This window comes from Saimiri boliviensis, chromosome 2 (assembly GCF_048565385.1).
Source record: "Saimiri boliviensis isolate mSaiBol1 chromosome 2, mSaiBol1.pri, whole genome shotgun sequence".
Lineage (NCBI taxonomy): Eukaryota > Metazoa > Chordata > Mammalia > Primates > Cebidae > Saimiri > Saimiri boliviensis.
Genome location: NC_133450.1, coordinates 157101833 through 157123465, shown reverse-complemented (window position 1 = coordinate 157123465; position 21633 = coordinate 157101833). Strand labels below are relative to the sequence as shown.

The following is a 21633-nucleotide window of genomic DNA, read 5'->3' as shown; positions in this document are numbered from 1 at the left end:
ACAATAAAAAGCAATGTTTAGATACTAAGAGCTAATCTCACTTCCAGAAAGAATTGATAAGTCCCTTAGTAACCATCCTGATAATTTCAGTTTTTCTCCTGAAGTCTTCCTGGATCAACATGACCCACGAGTTCTTTTGTGTGCTTTCTGCTCACGTCCTGTGCTGTTCCATGCCCTGCTGACCGCTCAGGCTCTTGAATCAGGGATTGGATAAGAACCGCAGAGCTTTTTTTCTGTGTCTTTGACTGTAGTGACTCAAGTTCATGCTTTTAAAGTAGTGATCTTTCCATTCTTCCTTTTTACAAACCCTTTAGGAAAGTTCTTGTCTTCCAATGCCTGTAAAAATGCTGCTGCAGTTACCAGCTACCTTGGGAATTACTTCTCTTATTTTTGCACTGCTACAGTTTCTTTCTCCTCTGTCCGCTCTTTGATCTGCCCTCTGCTGTGATGGCAGGAAGGGTTTTAAGGTTATTCTAGAATTTTGAAGTATTAAAGGAGTTTCCAAGTTGTGTATGACATGAAAAGCTTATCTGCACAGGGCTCCTATGTAACTTAATTCCAAGGAACACTGTTCTCTTCATAGCCTGTGTGAGTGTTGTAAACTGGAGTTGTGCACTGCCCAGTCTGCATTGGTGATACCCCGCTGCCCTGGGGTCGCAAAGGACAGGACTCATTTGAGGTAGTGATGAGGACTGTATACTATTGCCTTACTCATGAAGGAAAAGGAGGAAGAGGAGGAGGATGCAGAGAAAGGGGAGAAAAAGAATAGCAGTGCTTCAATGGAGCTTCTTTTGTGCTAGGCATTCTACGAAGCCCTTTATACGTATGTGATGGTTAATATTGAGTGTCAACTTGATTGGATTGAAGGATGCAATGTATTGTTCCTGGGTATGTCTGTGGGGGTATGGCCAAAGGAGATTAACAGATGAGTCAGGGGATTGGGAGAGACAGACCCACCCTCCGTCTGGGTGGGCACCATCCAATCAGCTGCCAACATAAAAGCAGGCATGGAAAGAGCAGACGTGCTGGGTCTTCTGGCCTCCATCCTTCTCCTGTTGTAAATGCTTTCTGCCTTCAAACGCTGGACTCCACGTTCTTCAGCTTTTAGAGTCTTGGGCTTACACCAGTGATTTGCCAGGGGCTCTCGGACCTTCGACCACAGACTGAAGGCTGCACTGTCAGCTTCCCTGCTTTTGAGGTTTTGGGATTCAGACAGGCTTCTTTGCTCCTCAGCTTGCAGACGGCTTATTGTGGGGCTTCACTTTGCGATTGTGTGAGTCAATATACTCCCCTTCATATATACATCTTTCCTATTAGTCCTGTTCTTCTACAGAACCCTTACTAACACAATATGTTAAGTTTTAATTACTAAATAAATGGCTGGGTGTGGTGGCTCACACTTGTATTCCGGCCCTTTTGGAGGCCAAGGTGTGAGAATCACTTGAGCTCAGAAGCTTGAGACTAGCCTGAGCAACATAGGGGGACCTCATCTCTGTTAAAAATAAAAAACCATTAGCCGGGTGTGATGGCATATGCCTGTAATCCCTACTCTGGGGGCTGAGGTGGGAGGATTGCTTGAATGCAGGAGGTCAAGGTTGCAGTGAGCCCTGATGGTGCCACTGCACTCCAGCCTAAATGACAGAATGAGACCCTCGTCTCAATAAATAAACTAATTGATTAGTTAATAGGAGATTTTTTTTTCTTATTCATCATAGGAATGATTGGTTTCTGCAATGCACCAATTACTGTCCTGGATAATGGTGAACAAGCCAGAAATAGTATTCCTTCTCTCTAGGTTGCAGCCTAATGAATTTTGATGGACATGATCATAAAGTCAGCTAAGATATCCGTGGCAGGACCAAAGTCCACACAAAGAAAATTGCCAAAATTGCCGTCAGACCCTTCTCAAAAATCCACACAGTTGCATACAATGACAAATCCAACCTTATATTTAACATTACATTGCCAAATCGACTTTCCGTTTAGTCTTTATTTTTTCTGTAACTCCATATCCCAGTTCTTTCACAATGGAAAATCAGGCCACACCTTTGCCTGCATAGTGACTCCAAATCCCCCTCCACCACCCGAAACTTGGCCTCAAGCCCTTACCTTCCTTCCTCCTTTCTGCCTCCTTCTTCCTTTGCCTCACAGTTCACTTCCTCTAAGCAGCCTTCCCTGATGGAATGCACAGAGCTCTGTCTCCCTGGATCTTTGAATACAAATTATTCTAAAACCATTTTGTGTGTAATAGCGTGTTGCTTTGCAGTAGTTTTCATGTGTGTCAGTTTCTTCTGTCTCCATCTCCTCTCTCTCTCATCACATAATCCTTGAGGGGGAAGTCTCATTTCTAATTTTGTTTGTAGCCCCCCTCCTTAGCCCCCACTCCTGTGCCTAGAACACAGCAGGTGATCAATAAATCTTTTTAATAAGGAGCTGACTCACCGCCAGCACTCTGGCCCCCTTGGCTCAGGTTGTTCTGAGGCATGCAGCCTTCCAAGAAAAGCTGGTTTTTTTGGCTTCCTTCCATAGTGCTGGTATGAATTTCAATGCTAGACCTTCAAAGAAAAAACTCAGAAAGGGCCATCCTACCGTGGGGTAATTGTGAAAGAAACAGATCCCCAGTGGAGAGGAGACCTAGGGGCCACTTGGATAAAATTCACACCTATGTCCATTTTTCTTTATCAAAATGTAACAGAATTTCCAACCTAAGCTAACACTCATTTAAGTGCTTACTCTATGATATCTACAAGGGTGTGTGCATGCCCATATGCACTCATGTGTAAATAGGTATTAACATATAACACATGGACATATAATATATATGCATGTGGATTTTATCTGTTTTCTAGCAAGAGAGAAAGAGAGGGAGACTCTGAGCTCTCTGTCTCTGCACTGCCTACTTCTATAGCTCTTATGATTAATTCATGTCTTTGTGTGTGTTGTGTGTGTGTATACATGTGTATGTGTACCTGTGTGTAGATAACACAGGAAACAAGGTGCAATATGGTATAAACTTGGTGTTCTTGTTGCTTTACTGTAATAAATCACACATTGTGTAATTGATAGACACCTGCTTTATAAAGACAGGAGGAGTTCAGCTAGAGTATTTTTTCATAAATTTCTGGCAACACTCTGCCAACCCAGAATAATAGATAACTAGTTTTCAAATAATTCGCTCCAAGGGAAAAACATCTGCAGTTTCACAGAGAACTTTTTACTATCTTGATTTTGTAATATTTGGGATCAAAAAACATTTCCCTGTCTAGCCAATCTTTCTAGTTGAAGCTGAAGTCATTTCCCTGTTACTTGTGTTACACGAATATGTTACGTCTTAACTTTGTGTGCGTCTTTTTTACCCATCTTCAAGTGGTACACAAATACCTTATTTCAAGGAAGAACATGCCCCTCAGGATTGTCCTATGTTTCAGAATTTCCCACTTTCTGGAATGCAGATATTGGTGCCAGAATGAACAGTGGCCTGGCTGGTTTGACTCAGAGCAAACTGTGTCTGTATCTCTCTTCCATCTGTTTGATGGAGATCATACTACCTCTTGTCAATGGGGATTGGATTAAGTGACACCATAAGTATGAAAATAGCACTAAATGAAGCACTCTTGAGTGTCTGTTTGCTTTTGACCCTGGCTGAGACTGGCAGCAGGAAGCATCTCCTCTCCACTCCCGATTGTTCTTTTGTGTTTCTCTCCCCTTGTACTCCTTTCTCCCAGCCTCCTCCTCTTCACTTTGGTTCCTGGGCAGCTGCTACTGTGAAGACAGTGCAGATCCCATCTGCTTTCAGCATATGGGACCAAGGCTGTTGCTTCCAAAGTGCTCGTGTTTGCTGTTCAGAGCAGGGTGGGTTATTATGTGGAAAGTGAGGCAGAAAATTGCAGCATGATTTAATCAGTCTCTGTTAAAGTTTGAAGTAGTATTGATGGGCTTAATCGATCAGTCTTTCAACTGATCTGTTTATCCATCTATCCATCCATTCATCCATCTATCCATCCATGTATCCTTCTCCTAACTCTTACCACAGAGAGTTTGAGTTTCCTCACACATCTCTAAAGTAAAATATAAATAGATAAAGTTCAAAATTAGAGAACATATAGAAAGCACAAGTCTGAGGCCAAGAGGAAATTCAGACGCAAATATGCACATTAGATAGAGGACCCATAAGTATTACTGCCAACCAATGATTTTGACTCTGAGCATCTCGGCATTTGAGCAGAAAAGTGAATTGACATGATCTCCAGAGTCCATAAAAGGTAGAGCAGTGGCGGGAGGGCAGAATACGTCAAGCAAAGCTTCTCTTGGCATTGGTTTGAAAGAAAAATTTTTGTATGGGTTCGCAATAGGACTTAGAATGTGCCTTCATACCAAAGTGTCAAGGATTCTAGACCCAGTGTCATTCAATAGCTGCATTCCCGATAAGATTTGGAATATCCCTTTTTATCAAAGTATAAAAGAGTTGTAGATTTGACACTCATTCTAGACCTGGATTGCAGTTAAAGCTGCAGGTAAGCTGCATATATAAAAAGATCTGCTCGTTGTGGTTATAAAAATATTGAGTAATAACCAATATCCCTGGATCGAATCCCCCTGACTTTTGTACCATGTTATACCCTATTCCATATGTGGAAAGTGCAGATGGATGACAACCGGGAAGCACTAATTTAACTATTGCTGGATCCATTGGTTGCTTGTCGTAGAGTAGATGGTTGATCACTTTGTTAGGGAAGGATGATAAAGCAGTGGGTGCTGTGGGCATCCTCTCTGAGTGGAATCACTCTTTGATATAGATGTTACACTCTAGGGTGCCATAGATCATCAGTAATTATACAGGAAGGTTGGGGAGGTGAATAGTCTGAGAAAAACCCACTTTCAGGGCTGAAGTCAGTCAACAGTATCATATTCAGATATGTCGTTTGGAAGTGATAGTGACTGACTCACCAGAACTTATCTGATAGCTCTAGACTTTGAGTCTGAACCTGCACAAAAATAACCAAATAAGGCCATTGCCAAGAAACTCAACTACTTCTCTTACACATTTAAAATAAAACCATCAATTGATTGATAAAAGCAGACAATAATATGTTTAGTTATCATTTTTCTTAGCTTTTATGATTTTGTGGTGCTCGAAAACAGAATGGAAATACTGATATTTTAAGTTGCAGACTTGTTGTCCATGAAGTTTTATAATGGGGCCTTGAGTATACAGGAGGCACAGACCCAAATGCCTACATGGCCCAAGCAAGTCCTGGAAATACATGAAGTGGGCTGGTTGCAAAGAAGAATGGGGCACCTATGGCAACTGGAGACCTCATACCCATTTAAAAGATCTCAGTAGCTACTTTCCTCACGTTGATTTTTGCTACACAGTAATTCAAACCCAAGTGTGCCCTGTAGAAATCTACATTGCCTCTGACATTCTTCTTAGTTTTAAAACACATCATGGCCAAATTAAATATTCCTACAGACCAGATTTAGCCTCTGCTGATTTTGCACCCAGTTGACGATCAATATAAATATGAAAGAGAAAACAAGATAAAAGCAAAGACACTCAGCTAAGAAGACAGATGCACATCATGCTTTTAGCCAATTATCATAGATTCACTTCACTGAGAACTACAGTGGGTACATTTTGCTCTCTAAAAAAATGAATACAAGCTGAATTTCTTGAATAGGATTAGGTAGCACAGCCATGTAGAATTATTGTTAAATCCATGTCTGAGTGGGAAGAGAGCTGGACCTTAAAAATCGCCTTGCAAAACTAACAAAGTAGTTACTTGTCATCCAAACTGGTCTTTTTATGTGGTTTGCAATCTCGTCTTCCAGGTATAAAATACTCTTTCCTCTGTCTTGTAACAGCTGTCGCATTTCTCAACTGAGTTTATAAGTGTTTTTGTCTCATTCATTTATGGATAATGTGTAAAGGTAAAGCCCAGAGAGATTTGGAAGTCTACCTATTATGTAAAATTTTCACTTGGTAAAATAAAGTGCCCCAAGCATTATGTAGTGAGGGTACAGACTGCTATTTCAATTGTTTAAATACTATGTTGGATTACACTAATGCTTCTCCAAAGTTATTTGTTAGGGGAAAGGAGGGAGTATAGCATAAGCAGTCATGAAAATGTTGATTTCAGTTGTCAAATGCCATTTTTTAAACAGTGTAAATCTAATCAAATTGGAAATGTGCCTGTATGCCACCTGTTTGGTGTTTACCTGTGCTGCTTTACTTGCTGGGAGGCATGCAGAGCCTCAGGAAGCTAGGAGAACTAATTGAATAATAGCTCATGCTGCAACATACATAAATTAGTCCCTCTGTGAATACATGTTAAATGCTCCAGAAGGTAAATTCTGGCCTTACTTAGTGAATGAAGGTACCATTTGTCTTTCTACAAGTTTGGTGACCTTCAAATGACTAAGTGGTTGTTTCAAATTCCATCTTCATCCTAAGTAATATTAGTATGGGGTGGTCTTCACTGCATTAGTTAAAGCACAGTGGTAGAAATTGCAAATAGACTGATTTACCTCTAGCGTTCAGAAAAGTATGGTACAGATTTTAAAAGCACTTGAAATGAGTAAGACAGTAAAATATATAAAATCATTAGTAAAAACAAAAATAATACACTCTGAGCAAACTCTAGTGTCTGGCAATGACCCAGAAAAAAAAATACCTTATTGTAAATTGGGAGAATTTCAGTTTTAATCAAAGCTACCTATACAAAGTAGCTCAAGTCAAAAAGAAAAAGGCATCAAAGTGAACTGCCTCCTGGAATTTAAGGCATATCAGGCACAGACAGTGTCCTGGGACCATGGTGGGGAAGCAGATATTTTGTCTCCAGCTCTCAGGTGTTGCATGGTGTCCTCGTAAGCATCTTTCTGTCTCCCCATCTCTCTCAGTTGTGAGTGGCTCCCTCCCCAACAATTCCATGAACTTACAGGCAGGATGACGCAATCATTTATCATCCAAATTAGGACTCTTTTGAGTGTGAAAGGCAGTGGGATTGATAATTTCTCCAGGACAATAGGTATAAACTGAGATATTCCAGGTGAACCAAGAGATAGGATTACCCAACCACCAGCAACAACATCAGAGCTCCAGAACCTGTCCCTCTTTGATTACAGTGCCTTAGTCTTTTCGTTCAGGCTGAGTTAACCCCTGGTCAACAGCTCATTCTTAATCTACTGGTTTGTTATGGGGTCCAATGGTGTAAGCAGAGCATCGGGAGCTAGGAGCAGTGCCAGCTATTCTTAGCAAATGTAGACAGAGAAACAGTGCTGGCAACGCTGGGGACTCAACACATTATAGAACCGGAGATGTTCCAGCAATTGTTTTGTAGTAGCCTGTTGCCATAACCACCTGCTGCTGGAAGCTAAATCTGGGTTTAAGCTAATGCAAGTTCCAAGATTTCAGAAGCTGAGGAGCTGACTGGGCATTTTCCATGACTCGCCTTCTTCCCATTTGCCCCCAAAGCATACAGATTTTCTCAGTCCAGTTCCTTTCTTTTAGCCTAGTCTATAATGTTTCTACCTCTTTTTCATTAGCAGTGAACCATGATTTTTTAATCTACTCTCCTTTCTTCTGATAACAGAAGCCCAGTCTTCCTTGTGGGTTTAGATAAGGCTGGCTCAAAGCTAGTCCATTGGCATTGATCCCCTGACCATAAAAATAGATTCAGAGATGGGTCTTTAATTTGACGTGGCTCAACAAGACTCAATATGGGACATTTTGGAAGGACTGAGGTTGCTGAGCTTGTAGCAGTGTTGTTTTAGGGTTGCTGGTGATGATCTTGTTCTATGAGGGGGAAGCCTGCCCAAGGGGGAAGTGAAAACAGAGAAATGCAGAGCAAGAAAGCAAGAGAAAAAGAAAGAGAGCAAGAGAGTGAGAGCACACACAAGTGAGAGGGCAGGTCCTAACCACAGCAGTGGAGAGCTGGAAAATAGCTCTTCTTGAAAATGGAACTTTAATCCTGCCTTTTTTGGTTTTGTGAGCTGTAAAACTCCTATTCAAGTTATACATAATTGAGTTTTCCACTACTTGTTAATAAAAGAGTTTTCACAGATATACCTTAGAATCTTGGTTCTGTTCCAGTTCAGTCAATTATTCCTCTATTAAAGTTGACCGTCCATCTGCTTATTGGAGACCACATAGTTCTTAAATCTTGGGCTGTCTTTGTTGATGGGTGGGGAGTCAAGGGAAGTTCACCAGGATTCTACAGAGATTAGGGAGCTTTCCAAACAAATGAACAAACCATCTTTGCCTTTATAAATGCTTAACCTTACTATTTTACTAATGTTTAGGTCACTACTTGTTGTCTCAATAAGTGTTTACTGGTTTTGAAGATACACATGAAGTTATCTCTGATTTGAAAAAACATGATCTCAATTGTTTTTCCACAAGATTCTTGACAGTGAAAGATTTGACGAATACACAAGATACTCCCAAGGGTCCTACCCAGTGCTTTGCACCAATCTTTTGGTTGGACGAAAATAGTGTTAGGTAAGTGTTATACAACTTCTGAACTGTAGGTCTGGTTGCTAATTGTAAGGCTTTGAGTAAAGAGGAAACCCAAATAATGTATTCAGTTTCTTAGAACTTATAAGTAACTTTGTTTTAAGAGAGTTTGATTTGACAGCTGCTTTCAAGGACTGCTGACAAGTTCTTTTTAAAGAGGAGACAAAAGAGCTAAAAGGGAGAAATTAGCTTGAAGTTTGATGAAGCTGTGCAATTTTCTGGTTTTTTCATGTATGCAATAGGAACATACAGTGTCTTATAATAATGCTATTTGTATTGGGCACTCAGAGAATCTGCTTTATATCTAAATGCTTTTTGCTACTTTAGTAAGAAAACCTGTATGAGGTGTAAGAAGGGCCACCCTTATGCTGAATCTTACTCAGCACCAAAGTCCCCTGTTCATATACATGTTTGAAATATATTCATTTTCTTATACTACTTCAACTCTCACCACCTGAGATTGCTGTGCCTTTCTCTGGAAAAACCCACACAGTATATCTGTATAAGAAAATTCCTAAAATTTGGTTTATGTTTATCTAACTTTGAGAATTGGGATGAAGAAGGTATGGGAACAATCTTATGCACATATATCCCTATCAATTGAAAAGAAAGAGAAGCAAAAATATATTGTCATATTTAGGAGTTCAGATAGTAAATAGATTTTGACTTGAAATACATAATGGATCAGGTAATTTGGTTTTGCCACTGAGACATAAAGAACATTTTGATTAGGCTTTTTAAGTAAATAGATGGAGCCCAAAATAGTTGCTTACACACCTATGATTAGGGAAGAAATAAGTCAATGAGAAAATAAACTCCTAATTCTCAGGTAATTGCTTTAGAAGATGTGAACCAGCCGAGAGGTAGAAGTCAAAATGGATTGAAAAATAAGAGGAGGGAGAGGAAAAATAAAAAGAGGAAGAAGAATTTAAAAAGGAGGAGGAGAAGGAGAAAAGAAGAAAAATAAGATTTAGAAGAAGAAAAGAATAGATAAAAGAGGTCGAAGGAGAGGAGGAGAAGCAGGAGGAGAAAAGAAAGCAGAAAAAGGAGAAGGAAGAAGAAAGGAAGAAAAAGAAAGAACGCCTTCATTAACTCATTTACTTACACATTCAATGATATTTATTGCATTCTTATTATGTGCCAGGTATCATACTTAGCTCTAGGATCTGATGGTGAATAAGTCTTTGTACTCTCTTAATCTTTTAAGCTTACATTCTATGGAGCAAGATAGAAAAAATGAAGTAACTAGACAAAATAATAATTATTATCCTATATGTTATACAAAGAATGAATAAGAGGCAGACACAGAGAAGAAGACCAGTATTCCAGCTGTAGACATCACATCCATTGCTTGAATGATGTTCTGAGTGTAATCCCACGTCTCCCAGTGATGGGGAATATAGGGAATCTACCCTAAGGCAATCTACCCTAAACCAGATCCCTCTCAAGGGGGAAAATGCTCAGACCATGAAACTAGGGGAAGAAGAATTAAATGAGACAAGTGGTTAGTGTTCCTCTCTTCTTTGCACGCTGATTAAAATGGTATCTTTGTCTTCGTTGAGTGCCCAGTAAAGAGAGCCTAGTTGCGTAAGCTCACGCTGATGGACTAGAGAGAATTGAAGTGAGCTGTCCGCAAATTCTTCAAGATAGCCCTGAATCCATTTTGCAGCGATGTCTAGAGTTTGACATTTTTTATAAAAATCCACATCATGACTAATATATTGACAGCTGTATATTTTCTGGTGTAATATTGGGACATGTGGCCAGAACAGCTGAGGTAGTCAGACAGGTATTATCCTTTCCTGGCACAGAAAGACGCTAGAGTCTTGGTAAATAAACTCCTCGTATGGAAAGCACCACAGACAGTATGACTTGTAAATAGCAGCTATTTAAGAGAAGCAAGCAAACAAAAACAGATCCCTTCAATCTGGTCTTTTAGGAGTAACAGAGCAGAATGAAAATGGTACATCTCAGTAGTCTGTATTGATTCATGAGTAGAAATACATACTGAAATTGAAAAATAATGGTTTGTCAGGAGGAAGACTGAGTCAAGCCTGAGAATGGAAGGAAAACAATTGGAATCATGGCTGTAGCATAGAGCTGCTATGTCCTTGGTAAACGTTTACATGATATAGAAAATTACATGTGTGTATTTGTGACCAAAGAGAATGACAAGACACAGTGGTTTACAGCCTGAGAGTTTATCATAGTGGTTCCAGCAGGTCATTCCTTTTAGAAACAATGTGGGTAGATTGTCATTTGAAAGAAGTTCTTGTTTTACTCATGGTGTGCGCTTTAGTCAGAAGAATTTGGCCTTTATGAATGATTGAGGGCGGTCTCCCATCCTTATATACTCACCCCACTGCCCTCAGGCTTCCAGACCATATCCCCACAGGGACCTCTTTATTCCAGAGCAGCAGTTCTAATCCATGTCTTTGCACCTCTTCTTCTACCCTAAGCAGCTGAAGGGCATCCATTTTGACTTCCTTGTATTCTACACAGCTGGCCTTTCTTCCCTCTCCTCTGATAACCATTCCAGCTCTCCAGAATTAACAGTGTCCTTCAAATAAATGGTACCTGTAGATCAAAATGCTCCTCCACATCCAAAGAATAAAAATAAAAATAAAAACAATAAGGACTCCTCGCCAAAATGTTCTCCAAAGGCAAAATTACCTGCTGAATTTAAAAAGCCCTTCACTCTCCTTTCCAAAATTCTGTCCCCCATTTTGGACTGAGGAAGAGAGAAGAAAAGGTTATTAGTGTTTCTTTTCTTTTGGGTTCTCCAAAGTAGCTAAGGAAAGGGGAGAAATCAACAATTAAGTTTCTTTTCCTTTTTACAGAGCTTATTTGTTTATTAATTTTTTTGACTCTTTATACATCATAGACACTTTTTAAATTTACATGCATTTATTTAACCATTAAAATAAAGGTGAGAGTAAATTGTGAAAAAAAAAATTCTTCTGACAAAATTCCCCACTGGCAAGAATTAATTGGTGATGATTCCTGGACTTGCCAGGATATTCCTGATTTTCTAAATCCCATCAATCCCATAAATACACCTTTATTTCTTTTTTGGGGGGAGGGGGACAGAGTCTTGTTCTGTCACCATGCTGAAGTGTAATGGTACAATCTTGGCTCACTGCAACCTTCGCCTCCTAGGTTCAAGCAATTCTCCTGCCTCAGCCTCCCGAGTAGCTGGGACTAGAGGCACATGCCACCACGCCCAGCTAATTTTTTGTATTTTTAGTAGAGATGGGGTTTTACCATGTTAGCCAGGATGGTCTGGCTCTCCTGACCTCGTGATCAGCCTGCCTCGGCTTCTTAAAGTGCTAGAATTACAGGCGTAAGTCACTACACCTGGCCATAAATACATCTTAAACTTGTCAAACAAAAGGCTGTGATTTTTTGTTTGTTAAATATGGTCTCTGTACCAAGATTATAAAAAGTTGTAACTGTAGTGTCTGCCATGGATGGAATTGTGTCCCGTCCAGATTCACACGTTGAAATCCTAACCCCAGTGTGGCTGTATCTGGAGTTAGGAAGAAATTAAGTTTAAATGATATCATAAGGTAGAGGCTTGGTTCTGCAGAATTCTTGTCCTTGTAAAAAGAGATATGAGAGAGCTCAAGAGCTTGCTGTCTCTGCCGTATGAGGACACATTCATAAAGGCAGAAAACTACAAGCCAGGAAGGGAACCCTTGCCAGGAACCTAACCATTTGGCACCTTGACCTTGGACTTCCCAGTCTCCAAAACTTTGAGAAAATTAATTTCTGTTGTTTAAGCCACCCAATTTGTGGCATTTTATTAAGGCAGCCTAAGCAAACTAACACTATTAATAATGTAATAAATTGGATTTTTAAAATATCAAACACAGTAGAATGAACACATCCAGCATAGTACTTATTTTGTAGGCATTTATGTAGTGCGGGGATGCTGGTGTAACACAGAACGTTGTTGGAGCTTCTCTTTTACATTTTCCTTTTGGAGCTAATTGGTGAGCTCTACAAGAAGACCAGCTGTATAACTTTATAGTCAAAATCTTGTTTTTTAACCAAAAATGATACTTTTCAACTTGCCATATATTCTATTAATTGGGCAGCCATTATTTTGGGTTGTATTAAGATCTCGAATTTCCCCCAAGGGATAGAGACTTGAAACTGTTGAGAATATTCAAAAGATTATTTGTTGAACAAATTAATTTACCATGGGCTTTGAAAGCCCAAACAACAGAGACTCAAAGAGCTCACAGATGGGTGACAAAAACTACTGCTGGCAATCTCTGAGAACTCAGAGAGAATTGGGGAGGTGCCAGGAAACTAGAGCTGGGTAAATATTGTCCATATCTTTTTAAAAGAGAAAAATGCAAATATAGGAAATTGTAGCTTAACAGACTTGATATTTTTGACTCTCAATCAAATTTGCTAAGCAAATAGTTGGGTCCAGAATTTGAGGGAACATAGTCACAAAGCATTGTTGAAATTAAGATCTACTTAATCTCTGATGTTGCCTCTGAGAACAAATTGGAGAAATGAGCAAAATGACATGATAGTTAAGGAGTGTTGTAGCTTTATGTGTAGTTGAATGAGTCTCCTAACACCATAAAAACCCTAGAAGAAAACCTAGGCAAAACCATTCAGGACATAGGCATAGGCAAGGACATCATTATCAAAACACCAAAAGCATTGGCAACAAAAGCCAAAATAGACAAATGGGACCTAATCAAACTCCACAGCTTCTGCACAGCAAAAGAAACAGTCATCAGAGTCAATCATCAACCAACAGAATGGGAAAAAAATTTTGCAATCTACCCATCTGACAAAGGGCTAATATCCAGAATCTACAAAGAACTCAAACAGATTACAAGAAAAAAAACAAGTCCATTCAAAAGTGGGCAAACGATATGAACACTTTACAAAAGAAGACATACATGAGGTCAACAAACACATGAAAAAATACTCATCATCACTGGTCATTAGAGAAATGCCAATCAAAACCACATTGAGATACCATCTCATGCCAGTTAGAATGGCGATCATTAAAAAATCTGGAGACAACAGATGTTGGAGAGGATGTAGAGAAATAGGAACACTTTTACACTGTTGGTGGGAGTGTAAATTAGTTCAACCATTGTGGAAGACAGTGTGGCAATTCCTCAAGGACCTAGAAATAGAAATTCCATTTGATCCAGCAATCTGATTACTGGGTATATAACCAAAGGATTATAAATCATTCGACTATAAGGACACATGCACACAAATGTTCACTGCAGCACTGTTTACAATAGCAAAGACCTGGAACCAACCCAAATACCCATCGATGATAGACTGGACAGGGAGAATGTGGCAGAGATACACCATGGAATATTATGCAGCCATCAAAAACGATGAGTTCGTGTCCTTTGTAGAGACATGGATGAACCTAAAAACCATCGTTCTCAGCAAACTGACACGAGAACAAAGAATCAAACACCGCATGTTCTCACTCATAGGTGGGTGTTGAACAGTGAAAACACATGGACACAGGAAGGGGAGCATCACACACTGGGGTCTGTTGGGGGGAAATAGGGGAGGGACAGCAGGGGTGGAGAGTTGGGGAGAGCTAGCATGGGGAGAAATGCCAGATATAAGTGATGGGGAGGAAGGCAGCAAATCACACTGCCATGTATGTACCTATGCAACAATCTTGCATGTTCTTCACATATACCCCAAAACCTAAAATGCAATTAAAAAAAAGAATGACTCACACAAGAAAAAAAAAGGTGTTGCCACATAAAAACACTAACAGTATATTGTTAATAGTAAAAAAGCAGGCTGTAAACTAATAGAGTACAATACTATTGTTACATATAATATAGAAATAGATATAAAAATGTAAAGAAAAATTCCCGGGAAAGTCCCAAAATGTTATTAGTGGTTATATCTGGGAATTGTTTTTCCTTTTTGGCTTTTCTGCATTTCTGAATTTTATATGGTTAAGTTATAGACCATTTTTTTTTAATTGCGAAAGAAAATGGTCAAGGCCAGGCATAGTGGCTCACACCTGTAATCCCAGCACTTTGGGAGGCTAAGGCAGGTGGATAATTTGAGGTCAGGAGTTCAAGACAAGCCTGGCCAATATGGTGAAATCCCATCTCTCCTAAAAATACAAAAATTAGCCAAGGGGTAGTGGCTCATGCCCATAATCACAGCTACTCAGGAGGCTGAAGCAGGAGAATTCTCTTAAGCCTGAAAGGTGAAGTTTGCAGTAAGCCGAGATTGTGTCACTACACTCCAGTCTGGGCAACAGAGTGAGACACTGTCTTAAAAAAAAAAAAAAAAAAAAAAAGAAAGAAAGAGAGAAAGGAAAAGAAAAAGGAAAGGTCAAAAGAAAAAATATCCCAGGAGAACAGAAATATCAATCAATACTTTGATTTTATGTGTAGGAGGATGCTGTGAAAAATGGCATTGCTTTTACCCTAATAGGATATTCTTTTTATTTATTTATTTATTTTTTTTTTATTGCATTTTAGGTTTTGGGGTACATGTGAAGAACATGCAAGATTGTTGCATAGGTACACACATGGCAGTGTGGTTTGCTGCCTTCCGTCCCCTCACCTGTATCTGTCATTTCTCCCTATGCTGTCTCTTCCCACCTCCCCACCCCCCAGTCCCTCCCCCATTTCCTCCCAACGGACCCCAGTGTGTAGTGCTCCCCTCCCTGTGTCCATGTGTTCTCATTGTTCAACACCCGCCTGTGAGTGAGAACATGCGGTGTTTGATTTTTTTTTTTTTTTTTTTGTGGAAGAGCTGTAGAAAGAGGATGGGAAGCGGTGTTTGATTTGATTTTCTGCTCTTGTGTCAGTTTGCTGAGAATGATGGTTTCCAGGTTCATCCATGTCCCTACAAAGGACACGAACTCGTCGTTTTTGATGGCTTCGTAATATTCCATGGTGTATATGTACCACATTTTCCCAATCCACTTACTACAGGAATGTTGCCATAATTTATTGACTTATTGACTGAAATTTTCAAAACTCTCTTAGCACCAGAATTACCAGGGACACATTTCTGGGTTTTTTCATTCTGATACAATAGACTTGGAGTGAGGCTTGGAAATTTAGTCACATCCCTGTGGCTAAATTGGTCAAATTATGGCACATTATTGAGCTGAAATCATATATCCATTAGCAGTGAGGTAGAGAAGACTATTTAATGGCCTAGGAAGTTATTCATAGCATCTTAAATGTGCTGGTTATAAAATAATACAATATTATTTGTTAAGTCAGAGGAATTTTTACACACACACATACAAACATACCCAAAATGTTAAGAATAGTCACGTGTATAATGAAATTATTCTTTTGATTTTATTCTTTTTGATTTGTTGCATTTTTCTAAATTTTTTATACTTTTAATATGTTGGTTTTGTAGTTATTTTTAAACCATCATTTGGATCCTTTCCTTTGTAGGGGTATAATTGCAAAAGATAAAGTTGACAGAAATTCCCATAATGAAGATGCATTTTTAACAAAAGAATCCTGTTTTCATTAAAAACATCACATGGAAACATTAGCTAGGTGAGGTTTATTACTTGAGATGAGCCCTCACACATTGGTGAAATAGTGATTGTTCAAGATATACTGTAAATCTAACCCTGTTCTGTATTTCCATTAAGAACTCCTCCATTTAGCCTTCTCTGGGTCCTTTAGAGGAGAGGGCATTCCCTTGTGCAGGAGGGGCAGTGGTTACATGTATTTGCTTGCTTATTTTCTAGAAGATCTTTTTTCAAATGATCTATCCCCACATGGGATGGCTCCAGGGCCTTACAGGCTGCCTCTCCAGTTAAATAGTTTCACCAAGTTCATTAGTCATTTCCCAAATGTATTGAATTTCATTTCAGACTTATTTATTGAGTTGGCTGCTACATTAACACCATATTCTAGAGACTTGAGATAAATGAGGCTTAAACTTCTAGTATGATTTGAGTATCACTAGCAAAAGTCATATTAAAATTTAATTGCCTTTGTGATTGTACTAATAATTGTGACTTCTGGCTGGGCATGGTGGCTCATGCCTATAATTCCAGCACTTCGAGAGGCCAAGGTGGATGGATCACCTGAGGTCAGTAGTTTAAGACCAGCTTGGTCAACATCGTGAAACCCTGTCTCTACTAAAACCAAAAATTAGCCTGGCATGGTGGCAGCCACCTGTAATCCCAGCTACTTGGGAGGCTGAGGCAGGAGAATCACTTGAAACTGGGAGGCAGAGGTTATAGTGAGCTGAGATTGTGCCATTATACTCCAGCCTTAGTGACAAAAGCAAACTCTGTCTCAAAAAAAAAAAAAAAAGCGTGACTTTTAAGAGGTGATTAAGCCATTAGGGTTCCACTCTCATGAAGTGGTTAATGTCAATAGAGTGGGTTGTTATAAAAGTGAGTCTGGCCCGCTCTCTCTTGCTCTTGCATTCGCTTGCCCTCTGTCTTCTGCCATGGTAAGACACAGCAAGAAGGTCTTCACAAGATATTGTCCCTCAACCTTGGACTTCCCAGACTCTTGAACTGTAAGAACTTAATTACTGTTCTTTATATTACCCAGTCTTCGGTATTCTGATGTAGCAACACAAAATGGACTAAGACACTCTCTAAACAGTGCCCCCAAAACTTGATTTGGGTAGAGAGATGGGGATTTTTAAAAATCTGCAAGTTCAGTATAATATGAATGATGATGGTAAGCTTAGAACATGAAATTGGAAGGATGTTTGTCATCCTTGGCTACACAGAAGAATTTACTTTGGAGGCTTTTTTAAAAATAGAGATGTCTTGTCCCTACCACTAGAACATTGAATTACTGGATGTAGGGTGAGGGACCAGTATCCATAGGTTAAAACACTTCCCAGGTGATTCTGATCTAGGGCTGAGTTTGAGATCCACTCTATTACAGCAACTGATTCTGTCTATGATGTTCCGGAATACAGCAGTAAGGAAATACTAGTTGAATAGAGTCTGGGAGGTTGAATAGAAGTTTGATGTCAAAAGACAATGTAACAGAAAAAATAGGGGGATTCAAAGTCAAGCTGCCTGGCTAGGACTGGGTTGATGTGGGAATTTATAAGTGGCTTAGCATGGTGAAAGCATGGAGGCCATAGGGCGGGTCTCATGTGTTAAGGAAGAGAGCATAGAGAGGGTTCTGGAAAGGGCATAGAGGTTACTGGACAGGATCATCTAGAACATCTAGGTTGGGTCTAGAATGTGAGGGACCAGAGCTTATCATGAACCAAGTGTGTGTGGGCATTAGGGATCCAGCGAAGCCTATAATATAAGGGAGAGACCTGATTACAGTGCCTGTGGTGGAGTGGAAAGAGGCTGCAGACAGCAGAGACTACTGGATGGGATTCAGGAGACGTCGCTGAGGCAGAAGTCACAGGAATTGGCCACTGTGAACACTGTGTCATCTATCAGCAATATCATTTCTGGAATTTTTTGAGCTTTCATTTCTATATTCTTTCCTCAAATGACAAAGCATTCCTTTGTATTCACATATGCCCAGTTATTTTACCATTTCTCTATATATCTGGATAATACTGAATGAGAGAGAAAAAACTGTCATGACAATAGAATGAGGTTATGTAAATATATATATGTGTGTATATGTATGTATATATTCTATTTTTTGTATTTGCATATATATGTATATATATATATATATATATATATATACGTATATATATATATTTTTTCTTATCATCAACAATCACCTTCCCTAGAGCACTTTCTGAGTATAAATCTGTGAGCTTTGTAAGTGCAGCACCGAGCACTGGGAGAATTTCTGGAGACCAGTCTCTGCCTTTGTTTCCTAGTGCTCTCTCACTTGATGTTTCTGAATGCAAATATGTCTGACAAGTGTAAATAAGGGTGTCACAGCTCGGAATAGTACCCATTTCTGCCTTGCCATCTCTTATCATGGATGTATGTGTTCAGGGATGAATGTGCCATTTTCATCTTCTAATATTTTCACAGTGGAATTTTTTACAGAGTGCAATGGCGAGCTCTATGGTTTCCAAGGTGAAGAAATGGATCTGCTTTTTATCCTTGCAGAATTCACCGAGTTTGCAAATACCTTGAAAATATGCCGAAATCAGAAAAAGGAATACTCAGTGTTCAGCTGGTGGACAGAAGAAGTGTCTGCTGCACAGTCCTTCCAGGTCAGGAGGGTCATCCTGGGTGGAATAAATTGATTTGTTTCAAGGTGTGCCTGTGAACACACCTGGGCAGGGTGGGTGGAGAGGAGATATTGATATTCTATTGCAGTGGTTCTCAGAGAGTGGCCCCCAGATCAGCAGCATCAGCATTACCTAGATTCAAATCCTGTTCTGCCACTTACTACATTGTCAGGACTTGGGCAAGTTGCTGGATCTCCTCAGCTTTCTCATCTGAGGAACTTAATTTGCCTGATTGTTATGATGCATTAATTTAATTAGATGAGACTGTGAAGCACTTAGCATGGTACCTGGCATATGGAAGCCCTACCAAATGATGGCAGTTAGGATAATATTTCTTAGCAGTGTTCAGGGATTTATAGGTACCACATCACCCAACTGGCTTGCCTCTGTTTCCATCAGGATTACCATGATCACTACCTTCTGTGCCACCTCCACCTCCCCCAGAATTTCTATCCAGTTCTATTTTCCTGTTGAGGCTGATGGGGCTCATCTTTTGGCCCTGGCTCCTTTCTCTCTTGACTCTATTATTTTTTTTAGACAGGGTTTTGCTCTATTGCCTAGCCTGGAGTGCACTGGTATGATCGTAGCTCACTACAGCCTCCAACTGTTGGGCTCAAGTGATCTTCCTACTTTAATCTCCTGAAGTTCTGGGATTGTAGGCGTTAACCATCCCAACTTGTCTATTATTCTCACTCTCTCTCATAACTGCTGATTTAGGAAGGGGCCTTGAGTGCTTATCTCACCAATATCTAGACCTGAATCTACTGTAGTAGATGGTAGAGCAGCAGGCAGAAGTCTGGGATCTACTTAGAATTCTGTGCTTTACATATAGGACCAACATGGCCAGGTCACTGTGTCTCTCGGAGACTCAGCTTCTCTGTTTGTGAAAGACCGTGTCTGCCTTGACCAAAGTGGCTGTCAGAACTAGCTGCTCATGACTGTGCTGACTTTGTGGGTTGTTTACTCCCCCTCGTTTCTCTTTCACTTATAGTTTTATGGCTGCATTTCTCAACAGCGGAACATGATGCAAGATTTTGTGAGGACAGCCAGTTACCACAGAGCCATCCAGAATCACATTGACTTTAGAGACAAGGTAATGTCGGCAGCATGTTATTAATCTCACACATTTCAAAAGCCTTTTCACTTCCACAATAAAGATGAGGCTTTAGTAGAATGACTGTATGACCAGGGAATTCCCCTCCTACCTGTATACCCAAAAGAATTGAAACAGGCATTCAAGCAAATGCTTGTACACAAATGTTCATAACAGCACTATTCAAAATAGCTAGAAAGTGGAAACTGTCCAAATGCCCATCACCTGATAAATATATAAGCAAAATGTGGTATATTTACATATGGGAAATATTATGAATATTACTCACATTTGTATTATTCATAAGAAGGAATGCAATGCCGATACATGCTTCAACATGGATGAGCCCCAAAAACATGCTAAGTGAAAGAAGTCAGTCACAAAAGATCACGTGATTTCATTTATGTGAAGCATCAGAATAGGTAAATTTATAGAGACAGAAAGTGCACTAGTGGTTGCCAGGGATGAGAGGGAAAGGGAGATGGGAAGTGACTGCTTAATGGTGACAGAGTTTCCTTTGGGGGTGATAAAAATATAACCAGATAGAAGTAATGGTTGCCAATGTAATGAATGTATTAAATGACACCATACTGCATACTTAGTTAATGGTTAATTTGATGGTATGTGAATTTATCTCACTAAAATTATTAGCTTTTGAGTGCCAGGAACTGGAGAGACTGAATCCACTGTTGTGGTGCATTGAACAGTTTAGGAACTTCATTGCTACGTCATAAATAGCTCTTCATGAGACACTCTGCTTCAATTTTTTCATAAACTCCACAAGTGCATGCATTTATTTTCTTCATGAAATGGATATGAATGATGCGTGGTAGCCAACACATTATACAACTGTTGTCCAGGGTTCTTCTATCTGTTAAATAGCCAAACTGTTCAAAACACTAAACAGCTTATCTCTGAGGCAACAGTACCATTCCAAAGACTTGGCAGTATGAGATCTAGTTTCATTTTTTCTCCTTAAGTAGCTGTGTGATCTTAGGCAAAATGCTGAACTTCTCTAAACCTCACAGTCTAGTCTACTGATGTAATAATTGTAGATCCATGGTCTTCGAGCTTTGCAGCCTTACTTCCCCAGGAAGGGTATGGTAGGATATTGAAATAATTATCCCGGTAATCATGCCTGCCTGTATCCACACATACATAGTCATAAAGCTGCTTCTTTCCTCAAGAGGCATTCTAATTTTTTGCCCCTTATCTCTGCACTGGCTTTGTGACTTGCTTTGACCAATAGAATGTGACCGCGGTGATGTTGTTTGAGTTCCAAATCCTGGGCCGTAATGAGCCTTACAACTTTTCCTCTCACCCAGTGACGGCCATGCTGTGAAGGGGTCTAGCCTGCTAGAGTTCAGAGGTCACATGGAGACCTCTGGCACCTCGGCCCACAGCCAGCACCAACAACTGCCAGACCTGTGAGGGAGGCCATCTGGGGTCTTCTACTCCAACCAACCCTCCTGCTGGATGCAGAAACATGAACAAATCCAAGCAAGACCAGGAGAGAAACTGCCCAGCCCTCCCACAGAATTGAGAGACCTAATCAATTGTTTCTGGTTTAACTTACTGAATTTTGTTGCATCTTTCCTTCTGTTTTCTCTAACTATTGTTGCATAACAATAGTTATAGTTGTATACAAATATATACAACCACGTACAAGTATATACAACTGTATGGTATTGTTATACAATAGTTAGTGACATCAGAGGGAAAGATGCATGAAAAGTAGGGATAAATAGGCACCCAGCTCGAAGCTGGTTTGCACATGGTTTTCTATTCTTTGTCATCTCCATTCTGCTCCTGAGCCCATCAGTGAAGT

General features: G+C 39.9%; 1 protein-coding gene across 1 annotated transcript in view; it reads left to right on the top strand.

Annotated features, from left to right (window-relative positions):
• Positions 1–21147, top strand: part of LOC141582317 (histone-arginine methyltransferase CARM1-like) — a 63461-nt gene extending 42314 nt beyond the window's left edge. The window contains exons 3-5 of the mRNA XM_074390244.1: positions 18588–18694; positions 19704–19805; positions 21055–21147. Of these exons, the coding sequence (XP_074246345.1) occupies positions 18588–18694; positions 19704–19805; positions 21055–21147 (302 nt within the window). The remainder of the gene's footprint in view (positions 1–18587; positions 18695–19703; positions 19806–21054) is intronic.
• The last annotated feature ends 486 nt before the right edge of the window (positions 21148–21633 follow it).